The 17,010-nt window shown below is 52.5% G+C and overlaps 1 protein-coding gene across 3 annotated transcripts; it reads left to right on the top strand.

Moving 5' to 3' along the window:
• Positions 1-274: 274 nt before the first annotated feature.
• U2af2 (U2 small nuclear RNA auxiliary factor 2) lies at positions 275-16,742 on the top strand. Of its 3 annotated transcripts, none has more exons than XM_076839485.2 (12): positions 275-472; positions 4,196-4,331; positions 5,094-5,138; positions 5,449-5,552; positions 5,925-6,076; positions 7,325-7,441; positions 8,294-8,432; positions 11,975-12,054; positions 12,136-12,258; positions 12,526-12,612; positions 12,880-13,128; positions 16,457-16,742. In XM_076839485.2, exons 1-12 carry the CDS (start codon positions 424-426, stop codon positions 16,589-16,591), a joined length of 1,416 nt encoding a protein of 471 aa, XP_076695600.1. In that variant the 5' UTR covers positions 275-423; the 3' UTR covers positions 16,592-16,742. The 3 variants fall into 3 exon arrangements, with proteins under 3 accessions (XP_076695600.1, XP_076695599.1, XP_076695601.1); XM_076839484.2 differs by having other exon boundaries at positions 12,526-12,624; XM_076839486.2 differs by lacking the exons at positions 275-472; positions 4,196-4,331; positions 5,094-5,138; positions 5,449-5,552; positions 5,925-6,076 and adding an exon at positions 6,652-6,706 and having other exon boundaries at positions 12,526-12,624.
• The last annotated feature ends 268 nt before the right edge of the window (positions 16,743-17,010 follow it).

The following is a 17,010-nucleotide window of genomic DNA, read 5'->3' as shown; positions in this document are numbered from 1 at the left end:
AATTCTTAGAGGGGGCTGGGCGCTGAGGAAACTGAGGCCCACGGAAACCTCCGAATGTTGAGACCCTAATCTCCGAAAAGTTACCGAAACCTAGGAAGCGGGAGAACTGTCGCTTCGGGTGTTTTCGGAAGTGGCCGAAGCCGCTGCCAGCCTATCCTTTGATCTGCAGTCCGGAAATAGCCGACGCGTTTCGGAGCCAGGCTCGGTGGAGAGGGGCAGCTTGCGGCGGGGTGGGGGGGCGGGCGGGGAGAGGGGGCGGAGCCGGGGCGGGGCGGGGCGCTGGGGGCTTGATTAGGTAGGCGACGAAGCGCCGGCGGCGCCGGAAGTAGCCGAAGCCAGCGGCGGAAGTAGCCGAAGCGGCCAGAGCGGGCGGGCGGCAAGGCGAGGCGAGAGCTGCACAGGGCCCTACGCGGCCGCCTCAGCATGTCGGACTTCGACGAGTTCGAGCGGCAGCTCAACGAGAATAAACAAGGTGAGGGCGCCGGGGTCGCAGGGCGGTAGCGGGATCGTCTCAGGCTTCGCTCCTTGACCCCCGCCATTTTCCCCTCGCGGCCCCCTCCTCAGGGCCGCGCCGTGGGGGCCCCCCCGCTTTCGGCGCGCGCCTCGTTCACGTGACCGCCGTGTTCCGTCGCGCGCGGCAAGGGAAGGGGCGGCGGGCGCGTATTGTGGCGCATGCGCGCCGCGCCGTCCTGGTCCCACGTGGTGCTGGCGGAGGTTGCGCGGGGGAAGCGGTGCCAGCGCGCCAAGGTCTTAGACGCAAAGGTTCGCTTTTTCCCTTTGGGTAGGAGACGATTTTAAAACCTGTAATCCCATCTTTTCACCCGCTGCTTTGGACTTCCGCTTCCGGCCAAGCTCTCGGCCGTGACTCCACGCCCCCTTTGTTTCCAAAATGGCGGTGGCGGGGACTCGGGGGCCCCCCTTCCCTCCTTCACGTGGACGGCCCCCTCTGTAGGCCGCGGCCTTTCTCGTGCCGGTCCCTTCCCGGCTTCTTGGGAACTCCGTGTCAGGGCGCCGTACTCGGGGCGCTGGGGCCTCGGAAAACGTGTGGGACACCTGTTCTCTCGCGGAAGCGGGATCTGCCCCCTTTGTGCCTCGCACGTGCACCCGGCGCGTCCGGGGCCTTTCTGCGGGCCCGATGTTCACGATCTGTGGAGCGTTTGTGTCCCTTATCCTCAGTCGTGACACTCCCCGCCTGTCCGAGCCCAAACCCGGACGCCTAGCCTCAGGCTTGTAAATGATCTCTGGAGGGACGAGAGAACCGAGGCCCTGGACAGCGCAACGAGGCGCTGCCCCTGCGGGCGCTCGTGGGGAAGTGCCAGGCGGGTGCCGGGCCCCTCACAGAGGCTGGCAGCACCGAGCTCGGGCCATGCTTGGAGTTAGGGACTCCAAGAAGGCCCAGAGCCCTTAGATAGTCCTCAGGTTTCTCATGTGTCCAGGTTTGGTGTGAGTGAAGGGACCGAGGCGTAGGGGAGGTAGGCGACTTCAGGCCTGAGCTGTGTTCCTAGCTGGAGTTTGGAGGACTGAATGTGACTCAGTTCTCCGTGGAACCCAAGCTGGAGTTGATGCGGGAGTGAAAACAGTACTCCAAGAGGTGCCTAGGGAGTGCCCTGCCTACTCTGGTCTTGTCTAGGTGGTGTACTGCTTATGAGTCCGAATACCTTCTTCGTTGCTTGGTATCTATGTGATTTGAATACTTTTGCTCCTTGGTTTTTTTTTTTTTTTTTTTTTTTTTTAATCTATACACTGACATCACTATTTCACCGTTGAGATTTGAGAGGGTTCATAAGAATGATGTTGGTAGTTGGAATTAGACTCTGAGAGCTTACCACGTGTCAGGCAGTTTGCATGGTTTATCTAACTGAATCCTTGTAACAGCCTTCGGAGGATAAAATAATTCTTTTATAGTGGAAAGGAGACTGAAGCTCAAAAGCTTAAAAACTTTCCAGGGTTCCAGGTGGTCAGGAGCTAAGTTTAAATGGGGTAATGTGTAAAGTGCAGTGGCATGTGGCTGGTCACACGTTAAGCACTTAATAAGTGGTGTTTATCATTGTGAAGTCGCATTCTTAGGAAGTAGAAAGGCCTGTCTTCATATAGACATGGTATCAGGGTTAGGGAAGGGCTGGGAAATATGCTTTCCAAATATTCTGCCAAGTTCTTGTAACACTGGGGTAGTGTTATACTTGACTTTAACTTAAAAGAAAACAAAGTGTTTGAAGTTCTTTAGGTTGTTGGTTGGGGGTGTAGTTCAGTGGCAGGGTTAATTCTCAGTACTATAAACACTGTGTTGCACGCACGGTTTTATGCAGAGCTGTTTCACTCTCTTGAACTGCCAAGTGGAGCTGCTTTAGAGGGTGCTGGAGGCTGTTGAAAATGGACTACTGGGGTGTCCCTGCTGGTGCACAACCTTGCTCCCACAAGGTCCCAAGCCTCCTACAGCACAGCATTTTAGCAAAGGAAGAAACTTCCTTTCTGTTCTTAGCTGTCCAGCATCAGTGTGGGGGAGAGTTCTTGCCCTAGGGGAGGCTCTGCGAGCACGTGTTACCCTGCCGGGCTTCTTTTCTTTGTGGGTTATCCTCCTAACATCTCTGAGCTTCAGGGCCCTTCAGCTACCTAGATGTACAGGGAATTTCTTTGTCTGTTTCTGAACTTTAGCAGGAAGTGCTCTTGGGCCTCACAGAACTGTACCTTGTGCCGGGTATTGTGCCTTTGTGTTTGCCCTAATACTCCACAGTGATGGTCTGTCCCCAACTCTCTCCTCTCCCAATTCCAGTCTTAAATTTAGTTTTGGCCTCTGAAGGGAAAATTCTGAGAGGACTGGTACCTGGCGCTCATTAATGAATATGGCCTGGTGCAGGTTTCATCATTTCCTAGCTGTTAATTCTTGAACAAGTCATGATCTCCCTGGGCCTCAGTTTCCTTATTTGTTATGTGAAATCTTCCACCAGTGTGTTTTCAAAGCAGTAATGTGGAGTTAGAGTGAGTAAAACTATGTAGTGTGGATTCTGATTGTAAGAAGCATCTCAAGTGTTACCAAAAGGGAATCTTTCTGGGTGTCCTTTTTCCCCTGAGCGTTGGTGGTTCTGGAATTGAGAAGAATTTACAAGGAGTTTGTGTTTAATCACACTGGAAAGATGTGTTAGACGACACCTAAGATGGGAAGGCTGTAAGGCCCAGAAGTCTAACCTAACAGCCTCTTCTCATTGCCTTTCCCTCTTGCTGCCCCCAGAACACAGCACTCACAAGGCATACCTGTGAACTAGGAGTTTGTTTATGTGTTCATCTTTTGTTGTGCTTGAGGGGTTGTTGTGCAGGTATCAACGGTGCCTGTGAATTAAGGGAATAGTATGTGGTGGTGCTCCTGCTCCACCTTGAAGGGCTCTCTTCCTTCTTCAGAAGGTGAAGGATCTGGTGGGAGCAGAGCTTTCTGTGGTATTGCTGGCAAGGTTGTGCTGTGTTTTAGCCACCAACTCAGGCAGATGAAGCTGAGAAAGCAGATTGAGTCCTGGCAGGGACACAGGTCTCACTCTAGACCTTCCTTTGTGGCTATGAGGGTGTGAGGCAGGGAAGGTTGGGTGGTTTGGGCTTCCAGTCTGGATTAGGTGGCTTTTCTCCACCTGCTGGGGCTTCTTTCCTCTTCAGTCTGCACATTCAGAAAGAGGCCCCTCCCCTGGGGGAGGGTGCTCCTGCATTATTCACCTGGTTGGGAAGGGATGGAGTTGAGTTTCCTTCCTTCCTGGGGTTAGCCTATCCTGCCTGGCATCTGGCCCCTGGGCCTGATGGTGGGCTGTGGGTGCCAGTTGGTTGCGGAGGTCTTTCCTGAGGGATTGCTGGGTTCCTTCAGGAAATCATCATTGGGTCTCTTGATTCCCCAGCCTCTAGCCCTGCCCCTCTCAGGGACGACCCTGGGGTCAGGCCCCTCAGCCCTCGAGGGGGACCAGGAGCCAGCCTCCTCTGTCTTCTCTGGCTCCTCAGCTCCTCTTGAGCATCCTCAGGTATCTTACACCCCGGGGGCATTTTGAGGCCCTGCCCCCCCTGGTCCCCTCAGAGTCCTTGGGGACTTGTGTGTGGACCCAGGAGGCCTGCTATCTCCCTTCCCTTTGGGGGTGGCCTCCCTGGGGCTTGGGACTTAGCAGGGTGGGCTGGGCTTGCATCCTTCCTCTGCTTATCCCATCCCATTGTTTTCACCTCTGTCCAGAAAGGGACAAGGAGAACCGTCATCGGAAGCGCAGCCACAGCCGCTCTCGGAGCCGGGACCGCAAACGCAGGAGCCGGAGCCGGGATCGACGCAACCGGGACCAGCGCAGTGCCTCTCGGGACCGTCGGCGACGAAGGTATCAGGCTCAGGAACTCCTGGCTGGGCCTGCTTGGGAGTGGGGGTTTTTGCAGCCCCAGGCTGTGATCTGATCAGGGGTGTGTCTGGGTCATTTTGTTATGCCTTGGGGGAGTTGTCTGCTGCTTGGTTTGTTTTGAATTCAGTTTTCTCCTCACTTCTCAGGTTTATTTCTGTGTTTTGTGTTGGGGATATTGATGGATTGTTGGGGGTGCAGTGGTCTGTTTGGAGACAGGATCCCCATTTCTGAAAGGCTGCTCTCTGTCCCTGATGCTGAGGGCCTAAATTCTTCTTTTCTATTCTTCCTTTTCTTTTGGGGACTGTCTTCAAAAGGGTTGGTCTCTGTTTCTTTGTCTCCCAGGAATAAGGGTGTTCTTGGAGTGGGACCGTACTCACAGCCTGGGCTTAATTTCAAGCTCAGGGCTGTCAGTTATATTTGAAGGGCTCTTCTCTCAGGTGTCCTCTCTGTTCTTTGCCTCTATTAGATGAGAGAGAGTGGGGTATGTGGAGATTCTTCTGCCTTCCCATCTCAGTATCTTCATAGTGTGGTTTTCCTTGGCCCCTTTCTCCCCTTACTTCCTCTTTCCTGGGAGTGGGAGTGTCTTGGGGAAGGTGGACTGGCAGGGCCGAGGGGCGCCTGCTTGCCACTCTTCACCTCGGCCCTGCCCCAGCCCTGGGGCTTAGTGCTCTTGGGGGGTGTGGCACTTGGGGAAGACGAGGGTCCCCAGTCACCCCTCCCCATACCTTTCCCTCCCACCCCCAGCAAACCTTTGACCAGAGGCGCTAAAGAGGAGCACGGTGGATTGATGTGAGCTTCTCTTCCTGCCCCTTCCACCCTGAAGTCCATTCCCTTCACCTTCCTCACGTCCTGTGCACCCTGCCTGGCCTGTGTCCACCCTGGCCCAAGCACTGGGGAAGAGTCTGCCTGCCTTGAAACCAGCGCCCCTCCCCAGTCCCGGGCCCTGCCCTGACCCGGATCCTCTCCCTCCTGGAGAGAGCTGAGCCTATGTGGTGGGGAATTGAGGGGGAGCCTGGGAGGGGTTCCTGGGTGGGGCCTGCAGGCCCACTCTTGGTCAGACTGAGGTTGCCCTGCCCCGCTCTCCCTTCCCCTCCCTCAGTCGTTCCCCCCGCCATGAGAAGAAGAAGAAGGTTCGTAAATACTGGGACGTGCCACCACCTGGCTTTGAGCACATCACCCCAATGCAGTACAAGGCCATGCAAGGTAGGACCCCTGGGTGGTCTGCTCTGGAGGGTGAAGCATGGAGGTGAGGGGCAATTGTCTCCATTTGTCTTTCTGTGTGTGTTTTGGGGGGTTGAGTTAAACCAGATGAAGGGTCACATCCCTGGGCTTCTGGCTTCTGGCTTCTGCTGGAGGAGGAGATGATCTGAGGTACCTGTAGCGGAGTTGGGTTGAGGCTTCCACCCCGATGCTGTTAGGAAACATGGCTTCTAAGGAGCATCCTTTATTGGGTTTTGGAGTCTGATAATGGAAACCCTGGGGTGGGGGAGTTTAAAAGAGTGCTGGGTGGTCCCAGAGCTCAGGTTGGAGGTTGCCTTAATGTAATTTTACTTTGTTTCCACCCCTCTCTTGAAGCTGCGGGTCAGATTCCAGCTACCGCCCTTCTCCCCACCATGACCCCTGATGGTCTGGCTGTGACCCCAACGCCAGTGCCTGTGGTTGGGAGCCAGATGACCAGACAAGCCCGGCGCCTCTACGTGGGCAACATCCCTTTTGGCATCACTGAGGTACTGCCCTCCCCTGCCCCATCCTCTCCCCTATTCCCCCACCCTGTTCCTCCCCTCCCCTCCATTCCCTCCCCACACCCTGCACGGGTCAGACTCTGTTCCTGCAAGACCCCCCGGCCCCCTCCCAGACGGACCGATGGAGTTGAGCCAGCCAGGGGCCGGGCTGGGGGTGGCCCCTCCCTCCCTCCCTCTTCCCCTCTCCCCTCTCCCTTCCCCCCAACCTCCTTCAGCAACCCAGGGATCACGTGCACACACGATGAACATATATATCATACCTCGTACCTCGGAGAGAGACAGAGAGGGAGACTCGGACACACACACTAAGACACACTCGGACACACACTCAGACGCACGCCCCCTGCAGTTTTTTCTGACACGTTCTCCTTTCTGCCATCTATCCCATCCTTTCCCCCACATCCCTCCCATGGTCGCTGTTCTTTTATTTTTGATTGCCCTGACCTCCCCCCACCTTCCCCACCGCTCCTCTCCCCTGTCCCTCTCCCCCACCCCTTCCCGTGGCACCCCCTGAGAATCCCGAGATCAAAGAGTTGTTTCCATTTCTCTTTAAAGTGAAATATTGTGGGGCTGAGATCCCTCGTAGCAACAAAAAGTTTGCTACCATCGTCGAAGGCAAGTAAGGTCCATTCTGACTTTCTCAACCTGCACTTTGCTACATTTGATAAACCAGCCCCCGGACTCCAGGGCCAGGTCCCTCCACATCACTCTTTTCTCCTCCCCTCCCGCCCCCCTCCCACCCTGCACTCCGCCTCCCTGCTCTGTGCTGGTCTCTCTCCTTCCTGCTTGCCGCTCTCTGGCCGTCCCTGTCGTCTCATCTGCACTGCGTTCCTCGTCGTCTTCTTGCCTTCGGTTTGTTTTCTCTTCCTTTCCTTGTTGTTGTCATTTTTTTCTTGAATGATTTTCTTCCTTTTTCTTGATTTTTTTTTTTTGGAGGGGGGCCCCCTGGGGCTCTCCCCCTGCGCCTGTCCTGACTGCCCTGTTTGTTTCCATCTCTTGTCCTTCACTGCCTTTTGCTACTTCTTTTTCTTTATTTTCTCATTTTTCTCCTGCTTTTGTTCCTACTATTGACCTCTACGCTCCACCCATATTCCACCATTCCCTCCCTTCCCCTTCTCCCTTCCCTTGTCCCTCTCCCCTTACCCCAAACCCCTCTGTGTCTCCCTCTCTCACCCTTCCCCTCCTCTCTCCACCTCCCTCCCCGCCCCTCCCTGTCTCCTATTCCCTCTGCAGGAGGCCATGATGGATTTCTTCAACGCCCAGATGCGCCTGGGAGGGCTAACCCAGGCCCCTGGCAACCCGGTCTTGGCTGTGCAGATTAACCAAGACAAGAATTTTGCCTTTTTGGAGGTGAGCTGGGCAAGTGATGGGGTGGGAGGGGAATGTGTGGTCCCTTAGCATGTTGTGCTTCCCTGTGCTGCCCATTACCACTGGCCCTCTGCTGTCTCTTCTGGTTGCCAGAGTGAGCTAAAAAAACTCTGGCAAATCCCATCCTCCTTCTTGCCTGACCTTGTTCTCTATGTGGCCTGGGAGGCCTGCAGACTTCTTCTAGACCAGTTTAATGCTGTACTTTGCTGTGGCCATACTGACCTTTTCCAGAACCTACCAGGCCCCCACCAGGGCCTGGGCTGAGGTGGTTCATCCTGCCCGGCTAACCGTGTTTCTAACCACGTTTCTTTGTCATTGTTTCTCAACCTGTCTGGTAGAGGACCTTGGTTTTTAAATTTTGATTTTGGGTGGGCCAGTGTTCTTACAAAAACCAGGCATTGCTGCAACACCAGGTTGCTGGAAAAGCTTCTGGGTGCTGCTTCTGACTCTCCACATTGGCCTCGCTGCAGTTCATTTTGAACTCCACAGTTCCAGGTTTTAGCTTAAGTGCTACTTACCAGCCTGCAGTGCCTTCACTTCCTTATGTATTTAACATCCCCACTCTGTCCTCTCAACACTCTGTTTCCCTTCAGTCGCATCAGACTTGCAGCTGTGTGTTTGCCTCTGCATCTGTTTTGGGTGTTGGTGACTGCACTTGGGGGAGAGAGCCTCTAGGACCAGGGATGTTCTGTTGTCCAGCACAGGGCCGGCACAGTGGTGTCTGCTCATATGAATGAAAAGAAAGAAAATCATAGCCTATCACAGAGCCTTGGGGGCTGAGGCCTGGTCTAGTCCTTGACCCCTGCCCCTTACCACCCCTTCTCTTCCCTTCAGTTCCGCTCAGTGGATGAGACTACCCAGGCCATGGCCTTTGATGGCATCATCTTCCAGGGACAGTCACTGAAGATCCGTAGGCCTCATGACTACCAGCCACTGCCTGGCATGTCAGAGAATCCATCTGTCTATGTGCCTGGTGAGTGAGGAGCCCAGTTTTTGTGCCCACCTTTCCCGTTGCCAGTGTAGCTAGATACTCAGGAAGTAGTGTGCTGCTTTGGATGTGCAAGTCTTCTCTCAGCATGGCAAATGTGGTCTCTGGGGCCCAGATTGTGAGCTGTGAGCTCCTTGCAGACACATAGCTTGTAAGTGGCAGGTCAGGACCAAACCAGAGGTGCTCTGGAAAGCACAGGGCTTATAATCTGTTACTTGACTTGTCTCTGCCCCAGGGTCTCTTGACTGTAGGGTCTCAGAGTGCTCCTGTGAGCCACTCTGGTGCACATGAGAAGACCTCGGTAAAGCTCCTCATGTGGGGTCCGACACCTCAGTATTCACTCATTTACTGTTTTCTAATCTCTGCTATGAATCTGTGCTGTGGATTTTTTACCTTGTGGTTGGTCTCACTTCTGATGGGTAGTTAAAGACAACCAGGGCTTGGCAAATATTTGTGTGTGGAACCTAAGTGATCGAGTGCCTGTGTTCCATTGTACCCTAACATCCGTGATTGTTGAGATAGGCACACTGAAGTTTTTTAAGAAAGCTTATGGGCTTTGGAGGTAGAGGCCTTGGGCCACTCTCATCCTGTATTGACAGTAGGTATCAATGAGGATTGAAGCTTGTTTGAGGCCCATTGGGGTGTGAAAGCACTCTGATCCTGGGAGGGGCCAGTGCTGCTGGAGCCCCAGTGAGTGAGGTACCTGTTTCGGGCATGTTGGAATGTTGAGAATGTGGGGTTCTGCTAGCTGATCCTGTAGAAACAGCTCTACCTAAGCGCACCACCTGGTGACTGTGTGTGGGTACTTCTCCCAGACAGCTACAGAGCATCTCCCTTGGGCCTCCACCAGTGAATTCAGTGTGCTTACGTTCATTTCTACTTATGTAAATAGCCTGCCAACTGCTGGTGCTTGCTGTGTGCCAGGTACTGGCACAAATGCACTGTCCAGCTCTTCTTGAAACCTTCACAACAGTCTGGTATAGTGTCACCAGTTTAGACTTGAGGGACACATCTAGTCACTCCCTGTTTCTATAGATGAAGATTTATGGGCACAGAGTCTTGTTGCGCATTGCTTATGTGCTGGTAGTAGCCAAGCTGAATAATTGTTGCACAGGCTGAATGGACTACAAAATCAAAAATACCTTTTGCATAGCTGTTTACTCTGAAAGTTCGCTGACTCCTCCTATATTAGATGTGACTCTCATTTTACATAGGACAGAAGTGAGGCAAGGGGTGATGGATAATCTGCCAAATGTCCTGAAACCAGTGTCTTGGGCTACTACTTACCCTCTGTGTCTCCCTCTCTCAGATTGACCCTGGGATCCATGAACAGCCATTCTATGCACTGCCTCCTACATACTTGTTACTCTTCTTCTGAAAGCAGAGATGTGCAGGGGGACAGTTGCTTTTGATTATGCTTCCTTTGTGGCAGGCTTTTCCAGAAATGGCCATTACTATATAAACTGGGGAGATCACTCCTTAGTCTGTCTGGGATGTGCACCTTGGGGGGCCTGTTTGTCCAGTTCTTACCTGTGGTTGGACTGATGAGTTAGGAAATGTGATTCTGCCTGTAAGCTAAGTATTTTCCAGTGTAGCTTTCCTTCTGATACAGCTTGTATTTTGATCTCCCCTTTTAGTGCTGCAGAGAAGGACATTACTCTATAAAGACACTAAAGAAGAGAAAGTATTTGATAAAATGAACAGATCTCTTGATTAGACAGGTTGGAAACTGGAAGACAACTTTCTCACCTTGATGAAGGGGTATTTGATATCACCTGAAGGGGTGCTGTGCAAGATGGTCCAGCCCAGGCGAAGCTTCCCACAGTGGGCCCCAGCTCACCCAGGGTTAAGCTCACCTTTGGCAGTAGCATGAATTGTGCTTATTTGTGTGCACTGGTGTCCTCCCGTTCTGTAGTTGAAGATGCTGGGCCCTTGGCAACTACCGCTTGACCCCAGGGAGCCCAGCTCTCCTGCCCTCACTGCTGTCTCCCTGAGGTGCAGCACAGTTGTTAAGCTTGGATTTGGAGCCTGGGGACACATGACCCTTTTTGTTAATCACCTGCCAGACTCTCCTGGGCAGGGGAGAGGAGCGGTGGGGAAGGTGGGGGGAGGTCAGGGCAATCAAAAATAAAAGAATAGCGACCATGGGAGGGATGTGGGGGAAAGGATGGGATAGATGGCAGAAAGGAGAAAAAACTGTAGGGGGCTGTGTCTGAGTATGGGTGGCCAAAAAATGGCCTGTGGACAGACCTGGAGGCCACCCTTTTCTTGCCTTTGTGGCTTTGCCCCATACTCAGTTTACTCATTTTCATATTGTAGCCGGGGCTTTTGCACACGTTGAACTAAGATTGAAAGAGATTGGGCCATGCCTGGCTTGTGGCCAGCATTTAAATGTGTTGTTGCTTCCAGGATGTTTCTGCTTGTCATAGTGGCATCCAAGCTGGGTTCCCTGTGGTCTCCCTCAATCTGCTGGGGCCCAGCTCTAGGGGACAGAGCCAGCTGGGTTGGTGCCTACAATCCTGTGGGTGCCGGAGGGGCAGGGAGAGAAAGAAAGAGTACATTAGCCCAGAGGGTAGGTGGGGCCCAGGGGCTCAAGTTATGGGGCCTTTCTCCATTTTCTGCCTTTCCTGATGTTCCCTAGATCAGGATGGAGGTGGGATGGGCCACTAGTAGTTGGTACGGGGGGACTGCTAAGGAATGGGAGGCTATGTGGCCAGGCTTTGAACTGGGCGGTCAGGGTGGATGGCTGCTGGAGCCTTACAGCTCTTATCTGACAGGGTAGTTCCAAGAATGGAGTGATAAAGTTGGCCAAGTGTGTTGGAAGCCATATTGAAACATCGGTCAGACACTTGTCTGAGTCCAGAATTCAAGACAGAGTAGAGGACAGGACTGAGGGCCGTCGAATTCACTTAGCTCGAGTGACCATGGGCTGTGACATTTCAATCCTAATGGACCCTGAATATAGCACCCCATCTTGAATCAGCAGTTTCCACGAGGTTGGAATAGCTGACACAACCAGAGATTACTTGAGCAGCCTGAGAGCAGGCCACCTCTGTGGTGTCACAGATGAACTGGGGCCCAGAGACAACCCACTCTTCTGAGGATAGGTCCCTGAAAGCAAAGGATTGAATGATTTAATGGGGAAGATGTTCCTGGCAATTGTCAGTTGGGACCTGAGGGGTGAAGGAGGGGTTTGGTGTGTGTCCCAGCAGTATGTCCAGAGTTAAGGTGACTTTTCGGTGTCACACAGCAGCATGTGTGTGCCAGCATGTGGGTCTAGGTGCCAGGAGGCTGTTCTGGGGGCGGGGGTGCTGCTAGCTTGAGGTTCCTCTGAGACTGGACCAGTTTGGGAGACACCCTGTGTTCTCACATGGGGAGTGCTGTGCTTCCTTGCTTGTGTCCTTCTCAGGCTGGGGTGGAGATGAGAGTGATACTTCCATCTTTATCAGGGTGAAGCCTCTGAAGGCCTCAACTTGTCATCTGGGAGATGACCTCCTACTGCAATTGAAATCCTTTTCTCTCCTTAGGAGTTGTGTCCACTGTGGTCCCTGACTCTGCCCACAAGCTATTCATTGGGGGCTTACCTAACTACCTGAATGATGACCAGGTAAACCCCTTGCTCCCTTCCCTCTCCTCTTCCCCCTTCCTGGCCTGACTTTATCCCTGATGGATTCTTGACCTGCTGCAGGTAAAAGAGCTACTGACATCGTTTGGGCCTCTTAAGGCCTTCAACCTGGTCAAGGACAGTGCCACAGGGCTCTCCAAGGGCTATGCCTTCTGTGAGTACGTGGACATCAACGTCACGGATCAGGTGAGCCCTGGCAGCTGTTTTGCTTCTTCTTTCCCAGCCCTGCTCAGTTTCCGAGCTGAGGTCTCTCCTCCTCAGGGATAGGGTGGGAGCTTGGGGCCCTGAATGGGACTCTCCGCCTTTCCTTTGATTTTTGGCTCCTTCCAAACTCAACCCCCTTTGCTTTCCCCTCTGCCCACCAATGCCCCGGTTTGTGGGGAGGTGCTGGGCTCCTGGGCCGTGACCCACATATCTCCTGCACCCTTCCCACCCCTCACCTTCTGACTGCAGGCCATTGCTGGGCTGAATGGGATGCAGCTGGGGGATAAAAAGCTGCTTGTCCAAAGGGCAAGCGTAGGAGCCAAGAACGCCACGCTGGTGAGCCCCCCGGCACGTCATCTTCATTGGCTAGAGGGACCCTGGGGGTGGGAGGGGCTGGTAGGGGACAGGTTCTCTTTAGCTCTGCCCAGCTTTAGCGGGAGGGGATTTGGGGGATCATCAGAAGCAGTATTGGGGAGTAAGGCATATATGTGTTCAGGCGGAGGAGTGGCCTTCCTCTGAGTTGGTTTCTGAAGGGCATGGCCTTGAGTGGAGGGAGGCTGGTCTGAATCCCCTGTGACACCTTGCCTGCCCCTCCTCCCACAGAGCACCATCAATCAGACACCAGTGACGCTGCAGGTGCCAGGCCTGATGAGCTCACAAGTACAGATGGGCGGCCACCCTACTGAGGTCCTGTGCCTCATGAACATGGTGCTGCCAGAGGAGCTGCTGGATGATGAGGAGTATGAGGAGATTGTGGAGGATGTGCGGGATGAGTGCAGCAAGTACGGGCTTGTCAAGTCCATCGAGATCCCCCGGCCTGTGGATGGCGTCGAGGTGCCTGGCTGCGGAAAGGTCAGAGCATCCTGGCTCAGCTTATGCCCTCCCTCCCTTGCACCCTTACCGAGTGTCCCTCTGGACCTGGCCAGGGGAGATGCTGGTGACCCAGAGGATCAGGGCCCTCTGATGGAGATGAGCTGTTGGGGCCGAGAACTTGGGCTCTGTGGAAGCACCTTTGGTTTGGAGCCTGGCTCTGTATCTCTCTTGTCAGGTGCCGTGTTTTGCCTTGTCTATGAGATGGAGAGAAAGGCTGTGAGGGTATTCCAGCTCCCGATTATGCTGTGCCTCTGGTGTGCCAGATGCTCTGAGACTAGGGCACTCTCATGGGAGGGGACAAAGCACAGAGGTGACATGCCAAACAAACAGGTCCAGGTCCCTGCAGTCTGACTTAAGAGCCCACAGTCATGTCACCCCTGCTCTGTGCCCCAGGTCACTGTACTCACTGATGTATTCAGTATGTCAGTGGAATTCTTATGCCAAACTCTTGTCTAAGCAGAACAACTCCTGCCCCCAAGTACCTGAAGTCCTGGGCACTGTTGTCAGGGAATGTATGCCATGTTGGGTGGGAAATTGGGTGGCCCAGATGCCCTTTTTAGAAGGGGTCATTGAGATCGAGAAGTGGCATTAAGAAGACAACAGTGAGGTTCAGTACCCTCACAGTAGGTAGAATGCGCAGCAAGCAGAGAGATGACTGAACGTGTTTGGGGATAGTGAGGAGGCCAGTGTTAGCCAAGGAGAGCAGTGGGAGATGAGTTCAAAGAGCAGGTGGCCAGGTGGATCCTGGTAGAACCTGGGGTGTGGTTTTGAGTGAAATTGGAAGGTAACTGCTGGGAGCCTGGCAGGTAGAGATGACTATTATAATGGGTACTAAGCAGGCATCTGCCCTGCCCTGCAGGATAGAAGTGTGGCGGAGTCCTTGGGGTTCACTGAGGTTCATTGAGGTCGCAGTGAGCAAGAAATACAATTGTCAGGAGTCTGGCTCTACAGCTCTGTCAGGGAGGACTCATGAAATTGTGGAAGTAGCTTGGGATTTTCCTGGGCGTGGTGGGTTTTTAAGAAGAGAGAAGGCAATGTTCATGTTTTTGGTGATGTCTACTGCAGTTTGGAAAGTGAAGTAGAGAGGATCCAACAAGAGTAGGGTGATGGAGGAAGAGTTTCCTGCAGTAATCTGTGTGAAAGATATTGCCTGTTCTGGTGTAGTCACTTACTATGCAGTGACTTCCTTCTGTGACAGACTGCATAAAGAGCCATGGTTCTGTTAAGACTCTATTGCCGTGATATTATTTGCTGATAGGGTAGCCAACACAGTTTGCCACAGTAGTGAAATGGTCCATGACCCATTTGGTGCAACCTGTATAGTCATAAGTAGCCTATGACCGACTAGTTGCAGGGGGTGGAGGGAAGCTGATGGGTTTGAGTTAAATTTTTTTGGGGGTGGGGGTTACTGGGTAGAGCTTAGGGGCATTTAAACACTGAGCCACATCACCAGCCCTTTTTTTGTATTTTATACAGAAACAGGTTCTGAGTTGCTTAGGGCCTCAGCCTTCAGAGCTATTGGGATTAATAGGCTGAGCCATTATACCTGCAAATTGATGGGTTTGAGAGAGAGTTAAGCCTTTAAATTTCCAGTCCTTGGTGATTGGATTGGGTATGTTGGGACAGGGAAGGAGGAGGTCCAGGAGATGCTGGGAGTGGCAGGTGAGAGGAAGGTTGATGAGCTGGTTATGTAAGGGTTCAGCAGCCAGTGTTGGGACAGCTAACCTTGGGGTTTCTGACACCTCAGTAGAGATGGCTAGGAAGCAGTTAGCTGGACAGATGTGTATTCCAATTGAGGGCTCATGGAAACTGGGACTAGGTGAGGAGGGCCAGCAGCAGCCTCTCCCCTCTCCAGGAATCCTTGATAAGCCAGTTGGTCAATTTGGTTCAGTCTGGCACTGCAGTGGAAACCTGGCTTAAAAAAGGGCTGAGTAAATATTTGTGGGAAGAATAAAGAGACCCTGACCTTTAGGATCAGTTGGCCAGTTTTTATTTACTGTTTCTGTTCTTAAACTTCATGATATTAACTTCATATTATGGGTCTTTTCTTTTGGTACATAGGGGATCAGTAGGTGTATTATTTATATGGTAGTATATACAGTACATGTAGTATCATCATATTGTTCCACCACCTGTCTTCAGGTTTCCAGTTTTTGCCATTTTCTGATTCAGTTTATCCCTCCTGCCCCAGTTTTGTTTGAATATTTCAAACATAGTTTAGATGTCTTTTGCCTGAGATAATAACTTTTTCTCAGCTAATATTGGGCTAGTTAGCTCTGCTTTGGGTGTTTTGTGCATCCTAGGCGCTTAGCTGCATCCCCAGCCTGTACCTACTAGATGGCCAGCAGTACTACTTCCCTTTTTGTGACAACTCCTACATCTGAAGATTGCTCAGTATGTCCTGGGGACATGTCTCCCCCTAATTGAGAACTGTTGATCTAACCAAATATCCTTAAAATGGTTTTTTTAGTTTGGTGTGGTACATGCTTATAATCTTAGCTACTTGTGAGGCTGAGGCAGTAGAATCACAAGTTTGAGTCCAGCCTGGGTAGCTCAGTCGTAGGTAGATCTGGGTTCAGGCTCCAGTATGGGGTGGGGGTGGGATTAACAAAATCATAATATACTCATTACAATAACAAAGTAAACATTAATTTCTTGGTTATCTACCTATGTTCAAATTTATTACTGTCTAAAAAATGTTTTTTGATATAAGGATTCAATCAAGATCCCCTCTTACCAAGTTTCTCATCAGTTTTATCTCCATATCTCACTCCCACTTTTGAAGTCAAGCTGTTTTATGTGTTGAAGAAATAGGGTCATTGGTGTATAGAATTTAGGCTCTTTATATGCTCCATTTCCTCTAAACTGGTTGTTGAAACACAATTAGAAGTTTGAATAGATCAAGTTTTTATCATCCTGGATTTGAATTCTAACTTCTGGCTTCCCTTACTTCATCCCTTATCTGGGGAAAAAAAGCATGGCCCTCGGTGGCTCTGGATGCTCTCCACAAGGTGGCTGGTGCAGAGTAGACAGTTAGTGACTTCTCTGGGCATTTGCTTACCTTCCCAGCTGCCCGGGGTGATTCAGGTGACTCTCAGGCATGCCTCTGTGCTTTCCATGCCTGTGAAGTATCTGATCTGTGTTCCCTTTTTTTATGAAACTGCACCTATAGGTGCAATTTTTCAGAAAGCTGTGAAGAGGCCCTTTTTCTTTCCCTTCTCCCTGTATCAGTCATGGGCTTGGATGGATGTTGGTAGGTTACTGGGAGGCCAGCCTTGTTCACAGACCTGCCTCTTGTTCCCCACAGATCTTTGTGGAGTTCACCTCTGTGTTTGACTGCCAGAAAGCCATGCAGGGCCTGACGGGTCGCAAATTCGCCAACAGAGTGGTTGTCACAAAATATTGTGACCCCGACTCTTACCACCGCCGGGACTTCTGGTAGAGGTGGCCTGGGGAGGGTGGGGGCAGGGCTGGCTGGAGGCTTCTCTCCCCGCCTGTTCCCCCCTTTCCCCCCTCTGAAGATGATGGGCAGAGGAGTGACAGCCGAATGACAGCCTGACAGCCGGCAGCAACTGGAATGGCAGCAATTAAGGGTGGGGGGTGGGGGGTTGGGAGGTTAGGGCAGGGAAGGGACTGGGGAAGTACACACAGGCCCACACAGACACGCACCCACACAGACACAGAGGGAAGGGGTTGGGATGGGGACGGGCGCACAGCAGGGCGGGTAGGACCCCCACGGCCCCTCCCAAAACAGCCTTTCCTCCCTTATACCCCTTTTCTCCTCCCCTTCCCCATGGTAGGAACATAGCGTGTTTATATTTTATGGCCAAACTATTTTGAATTTTGTTGTCCGGCCCTCAG

Source organism: Callospermophilus lateralis, chromosome 18 (genome assembly GCF_048772815.1).
Source record: "Callospermophilus lateralis isolate mCalLat2 chromosome 18, mCalLat2.hap1, whole genome shotgun sequence".
NCBI lineage: Eukaryota > Metazoa > Chordata > Mammalia > Rodentia > Sciuridae > Callospermophilus > Callospermophilus lateralis.
The sequence above is the reverse complement of the archived record's forward strand: the minus strand, read 5'-3'. Positions and strand labels throughout refer to the sequence as shown.